This window comes from Lissotriton vulgaris, chromosome 3_1 (assembly GCF_964263255.1).
Source record: "Lissotriton vulgaris chromosome 3_1, aLisVul1.2, whole genome shotgun sequence".
Taxonomy (NCBI): domain Eukaryota; kingdom Metazoa; phylum Chordata; class Amphibia; order Caudata; family Salamandridae; genus Lissotriton; species Lissotriton vulgaris.
This window is the reverse complement of record NC_141689.1, coordinates 422768155-422794704: the sequence shown is the minus strand read 5'-3', so window position 1 is coordinate 422794704 and position 26550 is coordinate 422768155. Positions and strand designations below refer to the sequence as shown.

Genomic DNA, 26550 nt, shown 5'->3' with positions numbered 1-26550 from the left:
TCGTTTTTTTCGGTGCCGATAGGGGTTGTTTTATGTTTTTTTGCTTTAGGAGGAGTTATCGAGTCCTGTGGCAAATTTTTCGGTGCCGAAGGTGGTTTTGGCTTGGTAGGCTTGTTAGAGGGTTTAGGTGTCTCTGTATCAGGCCTTGGAGTCTATGGTACCGATGTTGGAGATTTCGGCGTGGAGACAGGTCTCGTTGGCCCTGCGGCGCCGGACTCTGGAAGGTTTCGGAGTCTAAGCTTTCAGATCCGGAACAGTTTTTGGCTTCAGCACCGATGTGTCTTTTGGTTTGGGTACCGAAGGATCTTTGTCTTTGAGCACCGAAGGGTGTCTTGGCTTCGGTGTTGAAGAGTCCTTCAGTGTCGAAGGATGTTTCGGTGCCAATGGAGGAGGTGGCATTGGCACATGTGGTTTCGTCGGTGCCGAGGCACCGGAAGGCGTAGTCTTTTTCCTCGACGCTGAGAACCCGACGGCGGGGGGGGGGGGGGGGCGTCTGAGGGTAGATTTCGGTCTCGACTGGGCCCCTTGGGCGGAGTGCCGACCGCTGCCTTTGGCTTGGGTAGTGTATGTTGTGCAGGGGCAAGAGTACTCACAGGCTGCCGAGATGGAATCGAGTCGTCTGAGTCCTCTGCCCCCGATATGATCTGGAGATCAGGAGAGTTTTCCTCGGCGACGAGTGGATCCTCGTACCCGGAGACGTCCTCTCCGACGATCTCCTCCTCAAAGATGGTCTCCAGTGCAGGCGCGGATCTCCTCATCTCGTGTCGACTGGCCCTCCGATTCCCGAATGGTCTTCTTCGATCGGAAGAATGCACAGGCTGTGCAGGTCGACTAGTCGTGTTCCGGCAATAGACAGAGGTTGCAGACCTCGTAATGGTCGCTATGAGGGAATTTTGCTAGACGTACCAGACATCTCTTGAATGGAGTTCTGTAAATGAGGCGTAGGCCATACAGCACAGATAGGCCCAATGGCCCGCGTCGACACACCGGAATGTAGCTGGTGATGTCGAAAAGTCTATTCAATGTCGAAAATTTTTATATAAAGTTTCAAGTTCAAGTTCAGGAATTTGTATAGCGCACTACTCACCCAGAGGGTCTCAAGGTGCTTGGGGGAGGGGGTGCATTATTTATCGAATAGCCAGGTTTTAAGTTCCTTTCTGAAAGAAATGTGGTTCTGTGTAGGGCGGAGGTGAGTGGGGAGAGAATTCCAGGTCTTGGCCGCCAAGTAGGAGAAGGATCTTCCTCCCATGGTGGATCTGTGGATGCGCGGAACTGCGGCGAGGGCTTGATTGGAGGATCTTAGTTGGCGGGTGGGTGTGTAGAAGGACAGTCGTGTGTTGAGGCATTAGGGTCCTAGTTTGCAGAGGGCCTTGTGTGCGTGGGTGAGGAAACGGAACGTTATTCTCTTGTTGACGGGAAGCCAGTGGAGGTCTTTCAGGTGACCGGTAATGTGAGCTTGGCGAGGGATGTCTAATATGAGTTTGGCTGATGCGTTTTGGATGCGTTGGAGTTTTTTCTGTAATTTGGCTGTGATTCCGGCGTAGAGGGTGTTTCCATAGTCCAGTCGGCTAGTGACCAGTGCGTGGGTGACAGTCTTTCTTGTTTCGGTGGGCATTCAACGGAAGATTTTTTTGAGCATACGAAGTACGTTGAAGCAAGAAGATGAGACGGCGTTGACTTGTCTGGTCATCGAGAGGGAGGAGTCTAGATTGAAGCCTAGGTTACGTGCGTGGTCTGTGGGTATGGGTGCTGTGCCCAGGGTCGATGGCCACCATGAGTCGTCCCAGGCAGAGGGGGATGATCCTAGGATGAGGACTTCCGTTTTGTCTGAGTTGAGTTTTAGGCGGCTGTTTTTCATCCATTCGGCTACTTCTTTCATGCCTTCGTGGAGATTGGTTTTGGCGGTGTTTGGGTCTTTGGTGAGGGAAAGGATCAGCTGGGTGTCGTCAGCGTAAGAGATAAGGTTGTGTTGTCGCGCGATGGATGCGAGGGGACTCATGTAAACGTTGAAGAGGGTGGGACTGAGTGATGATCCTTGTGGTACTCCGCAGAAGACTTCGGTGGCCTCTGATTTGAATGGGGGGGGGGGGTCGGACTCTCTGGGTTCTCCCGTCGAGGAACGAGATGATCCAGTCCAAGGCTTTTCCTTGTATGCCGATGTTGCTGAGTGCTATGACAGACTGTGTCGAAGGCCGCGGAGAGGTCGAGTAGGATGAGGGCAACTGTTTCTCCGTTGTCCAGTAGTGTTCGGATGTCGTCTGTCACTGCAATGAGGGCGGTTTTGGTGCTGTGTTTGGCTCGAAAGCCGGACTGAGAGGTGTCGAGGGAGTTGTTGGATTCAAGGAAGGCGGCGAGCTGGCTATTGACTGCTTTCTCAATGACTTTGGCAGGGTATGGGAGGAGGGAGATGGGGCGGTAGTTCTTAAGTTCAGAGGGGTCTGCTGTGGGTTTCTTCAGGAGGGCGCGGAGTTCGGCGTGTTTCCAGCTATCTGGGAAGGTAGCGGAGTTGAAGGAGCAGTTGATGACATCACGGAGATGGGGTGCGATGATGGAGTCTGCTTTGTTGTAGATGTGGTGGGGACAGGGGTCGGTTGGCGATCCTGAATGGATGGAGTTCATTAGGCGGATGGTGTCTTCAGTGGTGATTGGGTTCCAGGCGCTAAGGTTGTTAGAGGGCGGTTTAGGTTCGGAGGTGGGTGGAGTGGACTGTTCTTTGGAAATGTTCACAAAGATGTTATGTATGTCGGCGATTTTGTTGTAGAAGAAAGTGGATAACGAATCGCAGAGGTCTTGGGAGGGAATAATGTCGTTTGAGGCTGCGGTGGGGTTGGTAAATTCTTTGACGATGTTGAATAGTTCCTTGCTGTTATGGGCGTTGTTGTCGAGTCGATCCTTGAATGCTGATTTCTTGGTGGATCGGATCAATTGGTGGTGTTTGCGGGTGGCTGTCTTGAAGGTGGTCAGGTTGTCAGTGGTTGGGTTTTTTCTCCATGTTTTCTCGTAAGTACGGCATAGTTTCTTGGATTTCTTCAGGTAATCGTTGAACCAGGGGGCCTTTTTGCTACCCTGTTTTGTTTGGTGGTTTTTCAAGGGTGCTAATTCGTCTACGCTGTGAGTGATCCATTCTTTGAGATTGGTGGCAGCTTGGTTTGGGTCCGATGAGAGGGCGGGAGGATTTTGGTTGAGCGATGTGAGGAGTTGGTCGGTGGTGATTTTGTTCCAGTTTCTTCGCGGAATAGGTTGTGGGGGGATGTAGGTCGAGGTAGTTTTGTTGCTGAAGTGAACACAGCTGTGGTCTGTCCAATGGAGAGCTGTGGTGTGATCGAAGGAGATGTGCTTGCTGGAGAAGAAAATTGGGTCGAGCGTATGTCAGGCTACATGGGTGGGGGTGTCAACAAGTTGTTTGAGTCCGAGATTGGCCAGGTTGTCCAGAAGGGTGGTGGTGTTGCTGTCTTTTTTCTTTTCCAGGTGGAAGTTGAGGTCTACCAGTAGAATGTAGTTCTCGGAGGTGAGGGCATGTGGACTGATGAATTCAGTGATGTCTTTGCTGAATTGTTTATGGGTTCCTGGTGGTCTGTAGATGAGGGTGACTAAGTGTGGTCTTGGGGTCGGTGTGGATCTGGAAGTGGAGGTGTTCGGCGGTTGCAAGGTTATCGTCGAAGCTGGTCGTGATTCTGATGGTGTTCTTATGGACGATGGTGAAGTTGCTGAATGAATTCGAAGTTGCTGAAAAAGTATTTTCTAGCCGGAGCGGAAAACTTGAATCCGAACCCAGTGGCGGAAAAAAACAATCTGAGGATGGAGTCGATGACCATGCGCAGTATTGTCCAAGGGAGGAGTCACCTATCTCGTGACTACAAAGACTTCTTCCAAGAATACAACAACCTGCAATCATCCGAGCCCAACACCAGGTGGCGATCTATAGCAAAAGTGTACGATCTACAGCTCATATGAATCGAACATAGTATTTCTAAAGCAGCTATGACTCCGGTTATTAAAATGTTTTCTTTTGCCTGTGTGTATAGCTTCGCTGAGGTGGTGCAAGCAAGGATAGCCAGGTGCTGAAAGCAGTCTTCCCCAAACACAAGCAGCCTGGCCTTACCTCTTCGGGCAGTCACAGAGCTGAGAGAGCACGTTTTCTGCAGTTCCCAGCGTCCTTCCGTAGACAAGGGCGTCGCTCCCCCCTCTGTTAGACGCGCAATGCACGTATCAGCACCTGGACTCAGGTAGTGACAGGCGCTCGCCATTTGTCCCTAAGCCCCGTCCTTTGCAGACTGGGGGGCGTGTTTTTCTTTCTCCCCTCTTATCCATTGGCTGGAATGTAAACAACGGGCGTGTTTTTGACTTTTTGTTTACCATTCCAGCCAATGGAGAAGAGGGTAGAACAAACCTAAAAAACACACTACCCAATCTGAAAAAGACTGGGCTTAGAGTGAGAGAATGATGTAACTGAGACCTCTTCTGCAATGGCTGGCCGCCGTTTAGGAGGCCAGCCACTGGAGAAGAGGGGCTGGGTTTACCCTCGCTACTCAGAGTCATTAAATCTCGCCAGCGAGACTGTGCATGTGCGCAGCCTAAGCTAGCTGAGACCTAAAAAGGATTGTATTTGAGGCCTTGTGCACTACTTTTAGGGAACTTCACAATATTGGACCAATGGCTCTTAACAGTATTTGCGCTGGTCCACACCTTCAAGACCATGACACTCTTCAGTGCCCAAGTTCCGACGATCTTGATAGGGTGGCAAAAGCTTAGTCACCTCTATGGCTAGACGGTGTAACTCCCTTCCTATGGAATAACAAAAATCCCAGGCCCTTTCACATTTCTGGAAAGCGCTGAAAACATGTCTCTTTACACCTAAGAGGCCATATCTGTACCTAGCCCGCCTCATTGATCTTCCTTACGGAGCGCCAAAGCACCTTCGGGTACACGCACGCTACACAAAACTCCATATCATAACATGATAAGTAATGGACTGGACCAAAAGTCCACTACAAGTATTAGAACTGTCCACAGTAGGTATTCGACAACAGACAGTTTAAGAAGGTCTGTAGGTGAAACCTAAAAATACTTTCAGTAAGATGGAAATGAGGATTTATGCTGAAAAACTGCTAGGTTAGAAACATGTCAACGAATGACACTGGTTTCAGCATTGATGCTTCTCTAAGAAAGCTTTTCGGACACCTAACAAAAGGTGATGTTGATCCTATTGTCACTCAAAATATGTATGGTAACAGAATACCATGAAAAATATTACGGTTTATGAAGCATATGTACAGAACCTCATACATCTATCAACAAGCATTGGAAATGCAATAGGTCTCGCATTAGGAAAGTTTGAGCAATTGGTATTGTAAATGACACTTTTTTTATTCATGTGTTGGTTTTGAAAATAGCAAAAGTAATAGCTTTGTCAGTTACAATGTCAATAGTTTTAACTTTCGCAAATGTGACACCTATAGCATTTGTAATGCAATGTGTGTTGTCTTTACGTGACTTAGATGTATTGATATTGCAAATAACAATGGCTTTTAATTTTGTAAATAATTAATACTTAAATAAAATTTATTGTAATTTATAAATGGCAATAGCTTAAACGTTTGTAATTTAATTTTTTGAAGATTATGTTCAGTGTATTTTATTGTGACGAAAATCCAAGAACATTGCATTTGCACCTGGTGGTGTATGTGGTGGTGGTGGATGTGGTGGTGGTGGATGCGGTGGAAGTGGTGGTGGATGTGGTGGTGGTGGTGGATGTGGTGGTGGTGGTGGTGGTGGATGTGGTGGTGGTGGTGGTGGATGTGGCGGTGGTGGTGGTGGATGTGGCGGTGGTGGTGGTGGATGTGGTGGTGGTGGATGTGGCGGTGGATTTCATGGTGGATGTGGAGGTGGTGGTGGAGGTGGTGGTGGTGGATGTGGTGGTGGATGTGATGGTGGATGTGGTGGTGATGGTGGATGTGGTGGTGGATGCGGTGGTGGATGCGGTGGTGGATGCGGTGGTGGATGCGGTGGTGGATGCGGTGGTTATAGTGGATGTGGTGGTGGATGAAGTGGTGGTGGGTGTGGTGGTGGTGGTGCATGCGGTGCTGGTGGATGCGGTGGTGGTGGATGTGGTGGTGGTGGATGTGGTGGATGTGGTGGTGGTGGATGTGGTGGTGGTGGATGTGGCGGTGGATGTCACGGTGGATGTGGAGGATGTGGAGGTGATGGTGGAGATGATGGTGGATGTGGTGGACAGTGCACACAGTCAGAGCAGCGTGCACCAAAAACAAACACAGCCCATACAAAACCGAAACAGCATGTATCAAATGCAGAGACGGTTCACACAGAACATGAGCACCGTGCACTCAAAGAACACACAGCCTATGCACAACTGAAGCAGCATGCATTAATAGTTCCGACAGTACACATAACACGAGCAGTGTGCATCAAAGTACACAGGGATTAAGCAGCATGCAGCCAAACCAGCATTTCCCAAACAGTGGGTTGTGTGACCCACAGGTGGATCGTGCGCCAGTTTAGTCGAGTTGAAAAAGTCCCAGCATATGCAAGCAATTAGCTTTTCGATATTGCTATTTAATAATAAATGTAGCAGTATTAGAAAAAATGACATGCCTACTGTTAAAAGTAATAGTGCTACCAAGATAGTCGGCAGCCTGTGTAGTCCACTTTCTAGACCAATTGTTAAGAGAGACGTTGACAGCCGTATGACCCGCCCATTCCAGGAGACATTTAACTGACTGAGGTGAAGACCAATCATGAAATGCCACATCTATTGAATGGACCGCCCCTCCAAAAAACAAGAGTAAGCTGCGGTATTGATCGGAAAATAGTGTACAGGAAGCGTACACGTCTTTGCCTGCACCTATCCAGACAGTACAGCGTTGCATCTTTCTAAGTTTACTAGAAAGATTGGCGGGACGTGCAACACTCTCCGTGAATACAAATAAAGCAACCATTTTGAAATAGTGATTCGTTGTGTTTTCACTGTTTTATATTAAGCCGCAAAACAATATAAAAGGGAAATACGTATTTTTTCTGTATTCAGCATAATATTATGCTTGGGTTAAAGAAGAAAGAGAACGATTGCGCCAACGAAAAAATAAAATGTGAAGTTTTCAATTTAATTAAGTACAATTGTAATACTTTCAATAGCATATATCTTAACTTTCGAAGTGTGTTCTCCACTTGTCATTAAATAAATGCTTCGAAACGACTAGCAGTGCTGTCATTTGCCTCCATTTGCCGCTTCATCCGGAATATACTTTTGTGTCCCTTATCTATGTTTGGAAAAGACTGTTCCCTCCTGAGGGCGATACTATCTTTGATATGTGTCAGGGTTTGTAATTTCTGCAGCTCGATTACGTGCCAGATAAGGCGTAAATTAATCCCTAGGAATCATTTTTTTGTTGTTAGTATCCCACCGAACGACAAAAGAAATTAGCTCGGAGGTGGAGATTTGAAGATCTTTCCCACCCCCTTCTTCCGAATCAGATGGTAGAGTCTACTCGAAAGCCTGCCCCTTGTGTGCTCCGGAAGTGTTTTGTAGTCTCTTTGGTGACGCTACCAGTGTGTGTGAAGGAGTGACTGCTGGAATCATGGGGGCCTGGGAAGGTAATGGTTTATTTTATTCCATTCATTTGCCTTTATGCTGAGCTATCGAACTTTGGTAACACGCCTAATTTGAAACATTTATTATGTTTTTTAAAGTCTCGGTGAGGAAACGTTAAGGTTTAAGTGAAGGGATAAAAGTGCAATGTCTGTAAATGGCAACAGTGATCTCACTGGAGAGCCATGATTATTGAGTGAAAAATGGGGAGAGTGGGTTAATGCACGGAGCTAAAAGTGGTAAAGCAAAATGCACGAACCGGTATACGGATGTAATTTACCTTAACAGCAGAGAGGTGACCAATGGACGGAGGGAAGAGAGAGAAGGGGAGGGTTGAGGAGAAATGCGACACGACGGGCAGGGGAGGGGGCGGAGCGGATAAAAAAATAAATAAACAAGACGGAGGGAAGAGAGAGAAGGGGAGGGGGGAGGAGAAATGCGACACGGTGGGCAGGGGAGGGGGCGGAGCGGGTAAAAAAATAAATAAACAAGACGGAGGGAAGAGAGAGAAGGGGAGGGGGGGAGGAAAAATGCGACACGGCGGGGAGGGGGCGAGGGGGGAGGAGAAATGCGACGTGCGGATGAGGGAACTGATGTGCACGCGCTTTTAAGCTCAATGCGCATGCGCATTGAGCTTAAAAGTCACGGGCACTGCAAGGAATCGCCACGATTCCTTGCAAGTTAGTTAAAGAGTGGTTAAGCCCCCATAGTCTCGCAAGCTCGATGCGCATGCGCATCGACAGGCGAGACCTAAAAATGAGTTGGAAGCAGGTTCTTTAACATTGGTCTTTTAGGATGCCTCCTACAGGTTGGTTAGCAACTGAGACTTGCCATCATTAACATGAGAATGCCAATGAAATGCCAAGTTCTGGTGCATAGGTGGCACACCCATCTAAAATAACCAGGTCCTATTTGTGAGCTTCAGTTGGTAAATATAGTAAGTCATGTTTATTTAAATATAATTCAGTAAGCAAGTTCTTCAAAGGTTCAAATTAAATCAAACAAACCAACGCATGTTGCTATTCTTACACTCTTACATTCTGCTTTAAAGAAAATTAGATATATAGTCGAAAGAAAATTAGATATATAGTCGAAAATACCTGCATCTCGCATGTAATGAATTTCATCAAAAATAACCCAAGCCACTTCACGCATGACCTCCGATCCTCTATATAACATGCTCCTTAAGATCTAGTATAAAAAACAGAATTTAATTTTACATTACCAAGAAATGTTAGCAAACTACTTGAATCATTAGCTTTAGGTCAGTAAAATGTCACCTAAAAGGCACAAGAGAACTAATTTTAATTGATCACCCACCCAGAACACTTATTAAACGTTAATGGCCACACAATTCCAATTCATCCAGTGATGAAAATTACAAGAAACATTAACCGAAGCGTGTGTTATACTGCGGTCAAGAAAATGTGCAAGAAGGCTTGCAGTTGAAGAGTTGCATAACTTTAAGCACAACCAGACTTTACATACTTGCTGAGAAGCCACTGTTTATTGTTACAGTGGAATTAGGGTGCAAGATTAAGTGACACACCCTACCAGCTATTCCATAATGGAAAGGCCTATTGCAAATGACCTCTCAATACAAGATTCTTCCCCATCCACCCTCAACGAAAAACATCTCAAAATTATCATTTTACTGCACAATCCAAAATAGATGACAATTTTTAGATTACAGGTGCAGAACAAAAAGAAAGTCAGTATAAATTAAATCTTAAAATTAGGTATTGAGAACAGTTAAAATTACCTCCGTAGTCATCACAAGACATGATGCAGTAGGGTTAATAGTGACATCTCCAGTCATCAAACCTACATCTTGGAATTCTTCATACATTTCACGATACTTCTGGTTACTAAGGGCTTTAATTGGACTGGTAAATATTACTCGTTGCTTTTCCCTCAGAGCTAGGGCAATGGCATATCTAAAAAGAAAACAAAATAACATGACCTCCGATTATTCAAGACCATTATACACATATCCCTGATTATTTCTTTAGTGACTACTATACAGCAATCCACCAGATAACCAGAGCTTTAGAAATCATGAGATTTCAATGTTTTCTACTAATCAGTTTGACCGGCTCCTACATAATTACTAGGTTTATAAAAACGTATGTCAGCAGCTGAAATGGACTACATTTTACTACACACGTTGTACATAGTGGAACTGCAGACAACTGCAAATGTTAGGGCCTATTCTCCTGCGAACAATTGTATCCAATGATTAAAGGGGACTGCCAATACATATATGAGGAGTGCAGTCTAAGATGAGTGTCCCTGTATTCTTCTGTAGAAGTGAATATAGGTGCTAAGAGTCCTGTGCAATCCTGGTCGCCTCAGAAGCTACACAGCCTGCTGAAAAACAAAAGATTATTAGAGTGGCACGGCAAGATGTGCTGTCACAGAGATGATCTGAGTTCCCCTCAAAGTAAGCAAGGCTCAAGCTATTTATGAACCACCATGTCCATCTCAAAATGGCTGCCCCTTTAAGAAAGATAGTTCACCATTAAGCTCCATGACCCTATTCTCACTATCCTTATCTAGTCTCAGCAGGATTATGGCACGTCCATACATCTTGCAGCTCTACTGAAGCTTCAGCGCAGTCTTCAGCTATAGCTGAACAAAGCAGCTCACTTGATTGTTAAACTTTCCTTGTCATGAGTGAATCACTATGGTACTTCAGATCATACTCTAGCTGCTGATTAGCAGTAGGATCTGTTTTCAGACCAATCATAATCTAGCACACAGCAATTCCAACTGCTAACAACTAAATTAAACGGCACACACCAGAACAATCTTTATGCTCTATCCATTAAGATCTAAATTATTTACCCAATATAGAAAGATTACCTACAGTGATATTGCTTGCTCAATCACTGCTGTTAGGTGCTGTACCTTTCCCTCCTTCATCTGCAATGAGTCCGGGCTGTCTAGATTCAGGAAATATAATAAAACTTGGTTGTCTGACTAATACTATTGCTTGTAGTGTATGCATTGTTTGAGATGTTTTAATGTAATTGCCCGTCTTGATTGATCTTTATATTCCCACCAAAATATTTACTTCACACGTCACTAAGGTGTCTCAACTTTCCCTTTTTCGCTCTCCATGTTCCAACTTTCGATCTGCCTTACCTTATGTTCATTTACTTTTCTTTCACCTTTTCCTCTCATTGGCCATCTCCATCCCACACTTCTCATCAGTTCCTCCCTCTGTCTTCTCCCCCATTTGAACATTATACTAATAATATCCACGTCTCTCCACCCCCCTTTGATGTGCCTACCACTTACTACCTATTTTACAGCATAGTTTGTCATCTCCTAATTGCCACTTGCTTTAATATTCTCCTCTTTTTATCATATTGACAAATGGAAGTCTCTAGCTGCTGGTCATCTCTCCTTTACTAAAAACCAAAGCTCCTCATGTTCCTGCTGGTCCCTATAAATGTAACTCACCCAGTCACTCGCCTCTTCCATCTACCTAACCCCTTGTCGAATCTCACGGACTCATTCGCTAATTCATCCAATCAATAATACTCTTCAGGCTCAACTATACTCATCCATACAAAACTTCATACTCCCATACAGCCACCCAACTCACTTCGCTAATGTGAGAAATCTGACAGCTTTATGATAGCAAGATTTTGATGGACACCACATGTGTCTACTGTAAAGACTATCATGAACAACTACAGGGGCAACCCACCAACCTGAACCAGGGGCAGTCAGTATGTATTTTTAACAACAGTTCAGGAGACAATTACTAAACACTGATAATCAATTCACATATAAACAAATTAGTATTTATAAAAGAAAGAAGGAAGAGAGAAAACAGGGAAACAGTGAAAACCATGAATCAGATAAAACAAACAATCTTTGAAAAAATATCACAAATTTATTATAAATATATAAGATTAGATAAGTACCCTCAGATAAATATTTGCTGATATACGAAACAATACATCACAGAAGGACCAGACAGGGTGGCAAACAACAAAAAAGTGTTACAATAAAAATACATTTACAACATATACAAGGATTATTTGTCCTTGAAATTGATTGGCCACATACGTGTCGACGGCGTTTCAACCGCGGTTTAGTTGTGCGAACATCATGACAACATTTTTCACTGAGCGTCAAGCAATTTCTGTATTAAAATTACTGTACGAGCGATCACATTAATTTATAAACGCTCTCAAGAAAAGTTCCTGTCCATAATTTGTTGAGAATGGTAATCAATACCACCAAGTAAGATATCTGCTTCAGAACTTCGTGTTCATGCAAGAAATGCAACCAGGGAATGAAGAATCAATCTTCAGTTGTCGGTATCACTTGACAGTAAGCACAAACTCCTTACTGCAACTCGAACACTGGTTGCATTTCTTGCATGAACACGAAGTTCTGAAACGCGTAAGGAAGTGAGAGTGGTTTTCACAATGTTGCGACGCTGATGAATACATTTCTTACTTAAAAGTAAGTCTGAATTGGGTTCTGATTGTTCTTCTGGTGAAACCCAATTTGACAGGATTCTCCATTCCTGTGTACAGAGTCCGCCCTGCAGGGTCGGGGGTCCCCGGGAAAATGAGATATATATTACCTACTGGCGGTCGCCAGTAGGTAGTTATAGTTAGGATTATTTTCAATGCAAAATCTCAAAATTCTATTGTGAATAACTTTGGCGCCGGTTGAGGAATCTGCCTGAAAATTTCCTCAAATTTGCCTTGCGGCGCTCCGGTCCTTCCCTGAAAGTTTATGGGGGGGGGGGATTCGTCAAGCGGGGGCCAAGATAAAAGGGGGGTCCCAAAACGTGTTTTCCCCATGTTAATTTCCATAGGGCGGTCGACCTCACTTCTAGCCCGAACGGCTGAATGGATTTTCACCAAACTTGGCAAAATTGTAGGGACTGGTAGTCCGATGTGCCTTTGCTAGGTCTCAAGAAATGTGCTCCAGAGGTTTTTGAGTAATTTAGGTTAAAAAAAATATATATATATATATATATATATATATATATATATATATATATATATATATATATATATATATATATATATATATATATATATATCTGTAAGCGCGCCCCGGTACGCGCACCGGGGAGCGTACCAGAGCGCAACGCGAGTTCGCGCGCGGAAAGCCGATTGGCTCTCGGGTGTCTGTAAACATTTTAAACAGTCCGGAGCGGCCGCCATCTTGTGTCTCGGTAGGATCGAGACAAAAGGTGGCAAAAACAAAGGGGGAAATGACCAAAAGGGGGCAGGGTAGACCCCCCCCCCCCTGGCCCCCTAGGATTGATGTGGGGGCCATAAAAGGGCCCCGCGGGGCACAAAAAAAAATTACTTTTTTTTTCTCGATTTGCGTGGGGTGCGCCCGGTACGCGCACCGGGGAGCGTACCATGGGAAAAAAAGAATGACAGCGTTTATAAAAAATGTAGTCTTTTTTTAAAAATTGGAGGTAGTTCTAAAAAGAACTGTTTTTTTTCCTTTTTGTTGTTTTATATTTTTTCATTGTTTTTTTGAACATTTTTTATTTTTTGGGGGTTTTCTGAACAGTTTTATATTTTTTATGGGGAGAAACAAAAAACAGGGAATTGTAAATGGCTCAACTGGAGCAAAAAAAAAAACCCCGAAAAAATTAGGGATTTTTCGGGCACTTATGGTTATCCCCAGCACAGATGATAAGTTTTATACTTTGCTCACCATAGCAAATTAACTTTCCACAATATTTGCACATGATTTTAAAATCGTTAAATTTTGGTTGTATGATAGGCATTGTCTATGTTGCCTCTGAACCCGATGGAGTTGGTTCTTTCGATGTTGAGGGTCTAGATGTTGATGGAGGTAGCTTACTGCAGAGGTCCCTTATCTCTGCAGCAGAATAGTTGATTGGGTGCCAACGGATCATGTGCCGAATCATGGTATGATTCCCGAAGGAATATTTTTTGTTAGGGTTCCCCCTGGACAGCTCAGCATCACAAATCAGACAAGTTACTTTCGCAGCGTTGACTTTTTTGAAACCCCTTGGGATTTTGTAGAACTGCCATACTTAGTGCTCTTTTGGTTTGTAGGGCTGATTAACTTCAGGCAGGAAATGCCTTGTCTGTCCCTCCTCTTCATCTCCCTCCTCTTCATCATCCTCCTCCTCTTCTTCTTGACCACCAATGTGATCTTCTGGTGGTCTTTTTGGTGGTGGTGGTGGTGGTGGGGCAGATGCTCCAGCTGCTGCTGCTATTGTAGCCATTTTAAAGTAGAAAAGATTAGAACAGGTCTTCCTCAGTCAAAGGACAAAGTCAGAATAAGGAGAAAAGGTGGGTGCTTTCATCATTTGAAAAAAAACTGTTCTGGACCAATGAAAAGTGTTATTTTCAAGTCACATGAGCAGGGCTTTCATCATTTGGAAACCAAAAGTGTTGTGAACCAATGAAAAGCAAAATTTTCAGGTCCCGGGGCGTGTAGCGTAAGCGCATCAGGACGTTTCGCGATCGTATGCGCTCGCGTGCTTCCGGGTGCGCTTACGCTGTGCGTCATATGACGCATCACGCGGCTACGCATTACGTCACGATGTTGTTTTTGTTCGCGGCAATAGCGCTAACGGGAAGCTCACCGGTATGCGCCCCGGGGCGCGCAAAAGCACTGCGCGTACCTGTGAGCGCATCGGTACGCGCCCCAGGAGCGCACCGGGGCAAACAATAAAAATAAAAAAAATTACATAATTATACAATATAAAATTCGTAATAAAAAATATTACATTTCATACCTATAGAGATTTGCTATTAAAAAACCTATGAAATTCACTGAAAAAACCATAGGTTTCACACCAGTTATAGTTAGGAATTAGCATTTAAAAAACCTATTAAATTCACTAAAAAAAACGTAGGTTTCACACCAGTTATAGTTAGCTGGAAATTTTACTCATAAAACCATTGAAATTCACACGTTATAGTTAGTTGGACTCACTATTGTTGCGGGAATTCCGTTCTCCTACAGAACGGTGCATAGAGACCTGAAACCTCGGTGAATTAGGATGGCCCAAAACTCACCTCAGTACCCAAAATCCCCTTATCGAGCTAGCTACAGTGTCTCATTGGTCATAACAAACTCCCAATGCTTAGACAGACCAGAACATGAGTTTAGAGTACCTCAGGAATCGTGGAACACATGAACACTCTTTCGTTATATAATCATCACAAACCAGAACGTGGAGTAAAAGAGGACACGTGCACGTTTGAAATATTTATTTACTAATGCAAGGTTCTCAAACGCAGTATCTTGTATAATAGTAGCAAACATATTATAAGCAACAAAGTTATCAGCATAATTATCAGTCCATAAAAGGCGAATGGTGAGAGCATATTAATATGCTCAAATGAATAGAAATTAACAAATTCTAATTCACACCCTCCCTATTAAGTATAGTATTTTAGATCTATTATGGTCTCATTTGGGTTTTAGCAGGGCGGGCCCATACCTTAAAATCTCAGTGGCAGGAGGATCACATCACCTTCCACCAGCTCTCTGCATGCGAAGCACATCAAGTGTTTTTTTGTGCGTTCAGCATCACAATATAAAACTCGCCTAGAGCCAGATTTTGGCAGCAGCATGTGTGTTATGTCTATAAGGGTGCAAAGATCAGTCCTTACAACACTGGGTTAAGTTATCCGTGTAGCCTTCAGCACTCGGTGTGCAGAACAAAACTGATATCAGAGCAATAACATATTATTTCTCTAGTAAATCACGAAGCTCTTCTAGGTTGAAAGCTAAAACAATTATGTGTCGTGTGCAAAAGTGAAGCAAGAATGAAAACGGCGTGCAAACATTTGAAAAACTCATGCTAACTTAACACAGTATGTAGAAAAGAAATAGCTATATGACACCATAAACTGCGCGTGCAATGCACTGCTGATGACGTCACATATTACATCACTCATGACATGGTCAGTGACATCACTCATGACATCACTGATGACACCATCCTTGTGATACAGTGACAGACCTCCTTTCACTGTAATGTAACCCTTAAAACACATATTCAAAAATAGAAACTAAAATTCAGAAAAATGTAGATACCCATACCAGTTACAACCAATTCAATAATTCCACCATCTATATACACATCCACTCATTCACCAACAGTTCTATATAATCACTCATACGTATACTCACTCATTAAATGTAATGATACACATATATATCCTGTTACACACCGACAGTCATCCAAAAGATACTCTCTCACATACTCACATGCAAATAAACTATTGAACATCCATTCATTTGCATATACAGCTATACACACACTACCACCTTACTTCTAAGGAACCTTACACATACTTACTCTCTTAAACAATCACTTATAGAAACACATACTTATTTAAACAGGAACTCTTACAATCTCTCACTCTCACATATACTCACTTATATACATCAATACTCACACATACTACATTAAAACACATGTAGTTACTATTAAAGTCACTAGTGAGACAGTCATTCACTCACTAACATGCTAAGTAATACCCCCACCAAACCATGTAAACACTCATACTGATACTAAGAAAAACATCTAATAACCCATATACCTACACATGTAGCTACTCACCAACCCATGCAGCCACTTATACACAAAGTGAAACACTAACATATTTAAATATTAAAAAATTACTCTCTAATATATGTATTTACTAAGAAACACTCAATAAACCAGTTAACCAATCAATTTTTTTTTTTAAAAAAGCATCCATGTAAACACTTATTTAAACATTTATTCTTCCATCAACGTTTACATATACAACACATTTATATTTTTAAAAGACACACATTCACTGGATGGTGTCATGAGTGATGTCACTGACCAGGTCATGAGTGATGTAATATGTGACGTCATCAGCAGTGCATTGCACGTGCAAGTTATAGTGAGTCCAACTAACTAACGTGGGAATTTCAATGGTTTTATGCGAGTAAAATTTCCAGATAGATATATAGAGATATATATATATATACATACACACACACACACACACATATATATATATATATATATATATATATATACATACACATAGATATATATATATATATACACACACACACACATATACATACATATATATACATACATATATATACACATATATACACATACACACCTATATATACACATATATACATATATACACATATATATATATACATATATACACATATATATATATACATATATACACATATATATATACATATATACACATATATATATACATATATACACATATATACACATACATACACATATACATATACATACACACATATACATACACACATATACATACACACATATACATACACACATATACATACACACACACATACACATACACATACACATATATATATCGGATTTTTTCTAACAAAAGAAGACAGAGGCCGGAGGGGAGTTTTGAAGGAACAGCTAGCTTTATTCAGGATGATGCCAGCAGCGGCGAATGCATTTCGGTCAACAGACTTTCATCAGCGCCCAATACTGTGTCCTTTCCAAGTGTTGCTCCTCCTCCGTAAAATACGTGACTGCACTCCTTGCTCCTCCCCCTAATGCTGTAGGCACACCTGAGCAGCTCCAATTCAGTCCGCAGAACTGCAATTCCCAGCATGCACAGTCTTGGCAATAACCTGGTCAGTGGCGTGGGGGTGAACTTGATCGACAATGGGTCCGTGCTGGTCACAGGTGAGTTGGAAGGGACTGTTCACACCGCCCCCAATTTCGCAGTCATTCCTCTTTGTCCCCTCACTACTGCCACAGCCATTTCCACAATGCTGAAAATTGCGAAGGAGCTGCCAAATGCGAGGCGTGCTGCTCATGGAGATAAAATACCTCCTTCCTCGCACATCAGTATCACGTTCCTGGCGGTCTCAGACTCTTGTTGATCCCTCAACTACGATGTACGCTGGAACAGCGGAACGCCAGTTATAGAGCCGGGTCTCTTCTCGTGGCAGGGCCTTCTGGATTGCGCCTCTGGCCGGAGCAAGAAATATGACGGATTTCTTCTAACAAAAGAAGACAGAGGCCGGAGGGGAGTTTTGAAGGAACAGCTAGCTTTATTCAGGATGATGCCAGCAGTGGCGAATGCATTTCGGTCAACAGACCTTCATCAGCGCCCAATACTGTGTCATTTCCAGATAACTATAACTGGTGTGAAACCTGATATATATATATATATATATATATATATATCTCTCTCTCTCCTACTGGCAGTCGCCAGTAGGTATATATAGTTAGGACCTAGTTACCATAGGAAATTCCAAACATTCTATTGGGAATAACTTTGGCACCGATTGAGGGATCAGCCTGTAATTTTCCTTAAACTTGTCTTGCTGCGCTCCGCTCCTTCCCTGAAAGTTTCGGGGGGGATTCGTCAAGCGGGGGCCGAGAAAAAAGGGGGGTCCCAAAACGTGTTCTCCCCATGTTAATTTCCATAGGGACATTCTGACAAGGCTACAGCTCGAACAGCTGAACGGAATTACACCAGATTTGGCAAAATGCTAGGGACTGGTATGCAGCAGTGCCTTTTGTATGTTTGGTGTAAATCCCTCCAGCAGTTTGAGAAAATTGAATTTGAAATTATTAAAATGGCATTTTCTATGGGACCTTTAGACACGGCTACAGCCCGAACGGCTGTACGGAATTACACCAAACTTGGCAAAATGGTAGGGATAGGTATGCAGTAGTGACTTTTTTTTATTTGGTGAAAATCCCTCCAGTAGTTGTTGAGAAATTTGAATTTGAGCAAATTATATATCTATATGCCCTCAACATTCTATTGGGAATAACTTTGGCGCCGATTGAGGAATCTGCGTGTAATTTTCCAGAATTTTGGCAAGCTCCGCTCCGCTCCTTCCCTGAAAGTTTCGGGGGATTCGTCAAGCGGGGGCCGAAAGGGGGGTCCCAAAACGTGTTTTCCCCATGGTAATTTCCATAGGGACCTTTAGACACGGCTACAGCCTGAACGGCTGAATGGAAATACACCAAACTTGGCACAATGGTAAGGCCTGGATGCACATGTGCCTTTTCTATATTTGGTGAAAATCCCTCCAGTAGTTGTTGAGAAAATTGAATTTGATCAAATTATATATCTATGTGCGCTCACCGTACCCGCACCGTACGCGTACGGTACGCGTACCCTTACGTGCGCGAGCGAGTTTCTGATTGGCTGGCGACTGTCAACATTCCAAACTGTCCAAACCAGGAAGTGTTGGCCACCATCTTTTTTTCAGGAGAACTGAGGCACAAGAGAGCCCAAAACAAGAGTGGAAAACACGAAAAGGGGGCAGGGTAGAGACCCCCCCAACCCTCTAGCCCTTCTCAGGGGTCCCAGAAGGACCCCCAAATGCAAAAAAACAAAACACAAAAAAAAACGAGGGGTACGCACACCGTGCGCGTACCCCGCGATTTAAAAAAAATACTTTTTTTTGCACTTGGTGGTCCTTCTAGGACCCCCTGAGAAGGGCTAGGGGGACAAGGGGTCTCTACCCTGCCCCCTTTTCGTGTTTTAAAAACCTTGCAAATTCACTTAAAAAACCATAGGTTTCAGGCCTTATATAGTTAGGAATTAGCATTTAAAAACTATTGAAATTGCTCCTATATAGTTAGTTGTACTAACTATATTTCGCGCACCCGCAATCCACTGCTGATGATGTCACATATTACATCATTCATGACATGGTCAGTGACATCACTGATGACATCACTGATTCCTAGGTCGACACACACATGCACTCATTCACCCTTAGAATCACTCATATATACAGTCACTCATCAATACAACACTATCATATGCACTCATACACCTATACAGACACTCACACACTGCCACTCATCCATGGAGTTACTCTCACACCTAGTCAGTCATGCACAGAATCAATCACACTTCCATTTCCTCAACTATACAGTTATACACACAACACCTTACTTATTCAAACATATACTAACACATACTTACTCTCTTATACAATCACTAATACAAGTGCACAATGATCCATACAGCCACTCACACATTCACTGGCTCTCATGTATAGTCATTTATATATGTCAACTCTCACATGCACTGTGTTTTACATATGTACTTACTTGGAATGTAGCAATGAGATATCCATTCACTCACCAACACACCCATGCACAGTCAACCGCCCATATAGCTGTTTCTACATGCACTCATACACCTAGTGAATCAACTGCTCACACATCTATGCACAGAGTCACACACCTCCCAGCCACCCACACACACACTCAGTCTCCCATTCAAATACGTGGGCAACCAATCAAAACACATATAGCCACTCATATAGCTACTGATCAACACATGCAGCAGCTTACACAACAACAGACATACTGATGCACACATTCAGACAGTTAAGTCACTAACCCATGAATTTAGTAAGACACATATAATCACGCACTCATACAGTCAGTCACGCACCTACTAAATCCTTCATCCAGACACTTATACATCCACTCATTCTTCAATATGTAAAACATATTTAAAGTTTACAGAAACACAGTCACTGGATGAGGTCATCAGTGATGTCAAATGAGATATCAGTGATGTCAAATGAGATGTCATCAGTGATGTCATCAGTGATGTCATCAGTGATGTCACTGACCATGTCATGAATGATGTAATATGTGACATCATCAGCAGTGGATTGCGGGTGCGCGAAATATAGTTAGTACAACTAACTATATAGGAGCAATTTCAATGGTTTTTTAAATGCTAATTCCTAACTATATAGGGCCTGAAACGTATGGTTTAAAAAATAAATATATATATATATATATATATATATATATATATATATATATATAGATAGCATCAAACGTCCTTTTGCGAGGAGGAGCGGCTCTCAGCTGGTGCCGGCGACGAGACAAGGACTCTGCTCGTAGTTATTATGTAGCAACTAAATAATGACGCCGCACTCTTCTCGGGTAGATTGCAACACGGTTAATTCCAGCTCTAACATACTTCCTTCACCTACGCGTTTCGAACAAAACTGTTCCTGATCACGGTAGGTTTGTCTTGTACACACAAAGTACAGGACAAACCTCACTACAGTCCACCCACCAAAAAGTATGTATGTAACTAATTAATGCTGGCCACTAGTCCCTTCCACTTCTCCCAGTAGGTGGATACCCATATACATGGCCAAAGTACCACATATACCATCTAAAGTGACTCAATATATTTAACTTAATAAACTAAGCATTGAGCGACACAATGTTCTCTCACTTAAGTAGTAAGGCAAACTGATCTCAGCGGTTTGGGGCAGCCAGATAAAAAGTATTTCTCTTAGAGCTAATTCACCAAGGGACCTCACCGCACTTGTGCACCATTTCAATACAAGCCAGTTTCTCCATCACTAATAACATCCAAAGTTCCCCCGTCCATTCTTGCATTGTCGTAATGAGAGGAGATTTCCATTTGAGCGCTATTAATTGTATTCAAGCCAGAGTAATGTTAGAATCCGTCTCCAATCTTTCTTCTGTAAGCATCTGATCAGAGGAGGTCTCAAATTAAGTGTAACATTTGCTGGATTGGGTTACAAAGGATAGCTAATTACACTACTAATGTAGAGACTTTTTTATTATTAAATTTTTGGTGGTGGCAAACAGAGCCCAATATGGATTTTCCATGGAGTTTGTAAAGACAATGAATTGAGATTTGGCTGAAGTACTTTAACACACATTTAACAAAGTGGCCGGTTACATTAACAATGGCTTCTGGTGAAGAAGGCCAAAATGCTTCTAACCTAACTGTCCTTGCCAGGAATGTATTTCATTTATTCAAGAGGCTTAACAAGGAAAACTCAAAGGTGATGGGTGGAGTCTTTATAACTGGTCTCAGCCACGGTATGCTCTACTATCCAGGCTCTGGGGAGTGGATCACACAATAACTGCAGTGAAATGTACAAGAGGGAACACTAACTAGCCATTATCAATCTACCCTCTGTGATAGACGGACGTTTGGAACATTTTAAAATTGTGCTCCTGGTTGGTCAACTTCATTGTAGAGAATCCAGACAGATCAAAGCATGTGCTTGAAGATAGAATGGTGTAGTAATGCCTCCAACTCTGGAAGATCATCCCCTATTGATTAAGCCATTGCAAAAGAATCTGGGGAAAGTGAGCACCAAAAGACATTTCAGAACCAGTTGGAGACTGAAGAGCATAGAAGGCTCACTCACTGACTTCAGAAGTTTACCTTCTAATTGTTGGATGAATATTGAGAAAAGGACATTTTTGACTTGGACAAAAATATTTCTCAATCCCAAATTAAACTGCAGAACTGGGTGGGCCAGTTTCCTATTTTGGCTGTAAGGAATATGGCTGCTGTCAGTTTGAACAATTTCTGTAAACTGAATACTAAGGACCATGGCACATGAAAAACTTTGGAGTGGCTAGTGCCTAGAATATGGCTTGAAAAATGAAGTTGCCATGCAGAGGTCACCAACTTCAACTAAACTAACCAGCCTCTGTGAAGACACTTTGGCTAAGACCATCAAGGGGAAATTCTTAATGTGCTCTTGCCTTCCAGATAAGGGCAAATGCATTGCATTAGTGACTGATCTGGGACTTGGATTTATCAGCCTGCTACAGCTGGCAAACAGATAGGGGATGTGATAACAACTAGGCAATAGGCTACCACTGACAGAGGAATACATCACAGAGCTGCGGTGGCATTTGGTGTCTGATATTAAGACGCAGCAGTTAAGATTAAGGGTGTTGCAGGCTCCATGCAGCTGTTCGGAGATGATCTGACAGAAACATGCATCATGGTGGAAATGTCACTTATGTTTTCTGACAAGTGCACATCAGACTGGACTTTTTATCTGGCAAAAAACATGCATATATGGTTAGTGACTCTGGCATTAAATACTACCATACTATCCCTCCTGTACACTCCCAAATTAGAAGTCATCCAAATCTTAAAACGTAATAAGTTAGTTGCAAACACATACGCTTCACAACTGTGTTCCTACAGTCCATATGTTACATTGTTTTGTTACTTTCCATTTTTTCTCACTGTACACGTTACCTTCTCTTGGTTCCTGCCTTGCCTTTCTGCCCGTCAGTTCTCTGGTATAAATTCCTGCCTTGTCTCATCTCCTTTGCCGCTTCCCTGGTTTCCTATTAGTTAAGTCATTTAAATATCAGAAACTAGAGGAGTTATTGGTGCTCATGTCCATGTTTTTTGAAGACCACCAAAATAATTCACTTCAGTGGGATCATAAGGCTTCACCTCCAGAGTTTGTTTGCACGCCTCCTGGTCTATGCCTCATTCTTGAATCTCTTCATGGAAGCATGCTGCACAACACGTGTCTGTACTGATAACATTAGGCACTTGTGATTCAATAAATTTCTTTTAGAAGATTGCCAGTGTGACATTCCCAATGGAAATATTTGATGCCCTACCATAACTCTGGATATACTCAACTCATTTCCTCAATATTTATTTTTCTTTAAATGTTTTTTTACTGAGCAATTACAATTGAGAAAGTATGCCAAGAGCCAGCTTGGAATTTGGTTGTGGAGGCCTATTTAGTGTTCAATTAGGTTTATGTACGCACAAGGTTTTTTTTCCCATCTGTTGGCCCCCTTGGTACACAGGCCTATGTCACTGTATATAGAAATATGCACACCATAATATATTCAGTTCATACAAAAGACCTAGTATGAGAAATAAATGGAGGTTTGATTAAATTAAACCTTATAAGACCTAGACATGCTATACGGAACTAGATACATAAAGTGGCTTGGTGTGTAGATTATTACCACATATAGTTCAACTTATAAAAGACTACACTACACAGAGCCCCAACTCGGTAATATAAATTTTCTAGAGACATAGGTTGCAGTCTTGCCTAATTCAGCATATTTTAACAGTGGGTTTTCGAGGCTGCTCAGTACTTACCATTAGTTGCCTTCATTGCCACTCATTTGCTTGCTCCTTTTGAGTAAGATGCCATAGGCTTCCTTCCTCTACTTGGGTTTGCCCCTCCGGAGCATAGATCCCTTATGTCCTTACACTGCACATTTCTTTAGGCACAACTTTTATTTTTGTTATAGCTTTTTTTCCCGCGGTCTCCCTCATTGCTGTTCTACCCCTCCATGTTTCTCTCATGCGCTAGCCTTCCGCTTTCCATGTTCGACCAGCCCTCCCCTCCTCCTGTGGTCTGTTACTTACTTACACCTGTACTTGCACCTTTTGTTGTCCATGTTGCCTGTCCCCCACCCTCCCTCTCACCTTCTATTGTTTGAGTTGCTTGACCCAACCAGCACTCCCATTGTCCTGGATGCTTGCCTTCATTCGCCCGCCATTCAACCGTTTTCCAAGTCGCATGCCACAAATTACTCTCTCCATTTTTTGTTATGTTCTACCCTCCCTTATCTGCGTTGCCTCCCCCCCACCTGCCATAAAAAAAAATCACTATGATGCGTACACCACTGGTCACTACATATTGCTTTATTCACTCAAATCCTACATAAGTAAGTAATCTTTATTGCTTGATTAATTAAAATCTTAGCAGTCTGTACAATAAAACAGGTAATTAGCACTATTTCATATTCCCTTAAAAGCTGAGACTATTCTAAAAGCTAGAATTTTACTAGTTAAAATTACATGTACTAAAATCGTGTTACACTTCATTAGTTCAGGCAGAGTCTGTATGCAAGTCAGAGTAAAAAGCTAAGACACTATATTAAAAAAACTTGAATTTGACTAGTTAAAAATAAATGTGCTAAAGTTGTGTTGAACTTCATTAGTTCAGGCAGAGTCTGTGTGCAAATTCTGAGCTTTCGTCTTCTCCTGGGCCCATGGGTCTTAGTTGGGATCATAGGTGAGCACCTGGCAGAGAACCTCAGGCACGGTTGAATATGCTCGAGTTTCGTCTAGTTTTGCCTGTGCTTCTTCCATAAAACGGACAAAGCTGCAGAGTAGCCTTACGTTGGCCCCTTCGAAACACGCCTTCACTGCCTGTCTGCAGGACCGAATATGCAGTGCGTTTATATGTGGTTTCAACAGTTCTCTCCTCTCCAGGTCGAGAGCCTTACAGATACACAGAAGGTGGAACACATCTTCCTTGGTCTCTCCACATAGTCTGCAGAGGGTGGTTTTTGGTGGTCGTTTCTAAGGGGGCATATGAGTTTGGGCAGGTAGAATCCCCCATCCTCATTGCCAAAAAGCGTTCCTTCAACGTTCTAGAGAAGCTGGTGCCTAGATACGATTGTGGTAAGCATTTTGAGTAGCTTTGAATTACAAACCAGCTGTGTGCCCTCTTGTTCAGGTCTGCTCGATCTTTTTGAGTAGAGACGAGGTTTATTGACTTGTTAACCAGGGTTTTGACGCTATTGTAAGGGAGACCAGATGTTCTGAAGGGCTAACTCGCTGATCCCTAGTTCAAGATGAGCCTTGGCCGGGGAGTTGTTTTTCCGTGTAATTTCTTTCCAAAGAAATTACTTCAGTGATCCGGCCGTGGAGCTCTTAATTTTGTACCAGGTTTTAACGTACGCACCTTTCCGGTTTATTGCCTGGTTTGAGAATCCGAATTCCAATCTTAGTTGCGCTGGAGAGGTGTATTTTGGCAGCTTGAATATTATTCTCAGCTCTTTGGAGACTGTTTTGTCTAAGGTTGTTTTGTCCTTCCCTCTCATGGCCTCGCTGCCATAAGTTATCGTTGGGAGGAGCTTAGCTCGTAGTACTGCGAGCAACGGGAGCAGGTTTGGACCAGTTATTTTGTTTTTAAGGTTTTTCAAGGTGATAGCTAGGAGGGTCCCTCGCCTTTGTATTGCCTCTTTTTGTTTATCGAATAAACCTTTGTTATCAATAATTATCCCTAGATATTTGTACTCTTTGACCACTTCGAGATTACAATCTCCCAGCTGCCATTTTGATGGTCTTTTTGCACGTCACTCGTTTAGTACCATAGTTTTTAATTTGTCTAAGTTGATTTCCAGCCCATTCGTATTGGCAAAGTAGTTTGTGGTGTTGAGTAAATGCTGTACGCCTACTTGAGTTTGACGGATTAAGACCAGATCGTCGGCATACAGTAGATTTGAAAGTGAAAGGCCACCCAGATTTGGAGCGTGGTGGTTGCAATTGTCCAATTCCGTCGAGAGATCAGCTATGAAAGGTTAAAGAAAGTTGGAGTGAGAACGCAGCCCGGTTTTAGGCCTCTGGTCGTTGAAATCCGCCTGGACACAATAGTGCCGCTCCCCACCTTTATTTGAACCCATGTCTCAGTGTGTAATAGAATTAGTTGGTTCAGGAGGGGAGGAGGAATTCCCCATCGGGCTTGTTTTGACCATATTTTTTCTCTGTCGATACTATCAAAGGCGGCTTTGTAGTCAATTAAGCAGACAAATAATGATTGGCTGATTGCTTTTGCAGATCGACTAGCAGAGAGAGGGACAGAATATTTGTGGTGGTCCCCAGGTTTTCCTGGAACCCTGTTTGGTTAATTGGGATTAGGGTTTTTTCCCTGGCCCAATCCTGTAGTTCGGCCAATATAAGGCCTGCATAGTATTTGGCCTCAATGTCAATTAGAGCAATAAGCCTATAGTTTTTTGGTTCGCTCTTGCAGCCTTTTTTATAGATGGGGGATATGATGGAGCCTTTCCATGATTCTGGTATTGTTCCTGTGTTGGTGATGCTGTCAAAGAGTGGTTGTAGTGCCGTGGTCCAATATTTAGGGTCTTGTTTGTATAAAATTGGGGGTAAACAGTTTGGCCCTAGTGCTCCCTCACGTCGGCTTTGGATAATTCCTGCTCTCGATCATTTTGGGAGAGAAGCACAATGGCAAGACTTTCCCTTGGAGGTCGCGAGATGGTTGGGCCCCATGAAGCTCAGCTTGATTTAGCCGATTGCTGTGTGGTTCGGGGTTAAAGTAGG

At 42.9% G+C, this 26550-nt stretch overlaps 1 protein-coding gene across 1 annotated transcript in view; it reads right to left on the bottom strand.

The window, feature by feature from the left end:
* MTREX (Mtr4 exosome RNA helicase) overlaps positions 1–26550 on the bottom strand; it is a 751215-nt gene that overhangs the window by 615755 nt on the left and 108910 nt on the right. The window contains exons 6-7 of the mRNA XM_086960637.1: positions 9369–9543; positions 8707–8797 (exon numbers count right to left, since the gene is read on the bottom strand). Coding sequence (XP_086816763.1) covers positions 8707–8797; positions 9369–9543 — 266 coding nt within the window. The remainder of the gene's footprint in view (positions 1–8706; positions 8798–9368; positions 9544–26550) is intronic.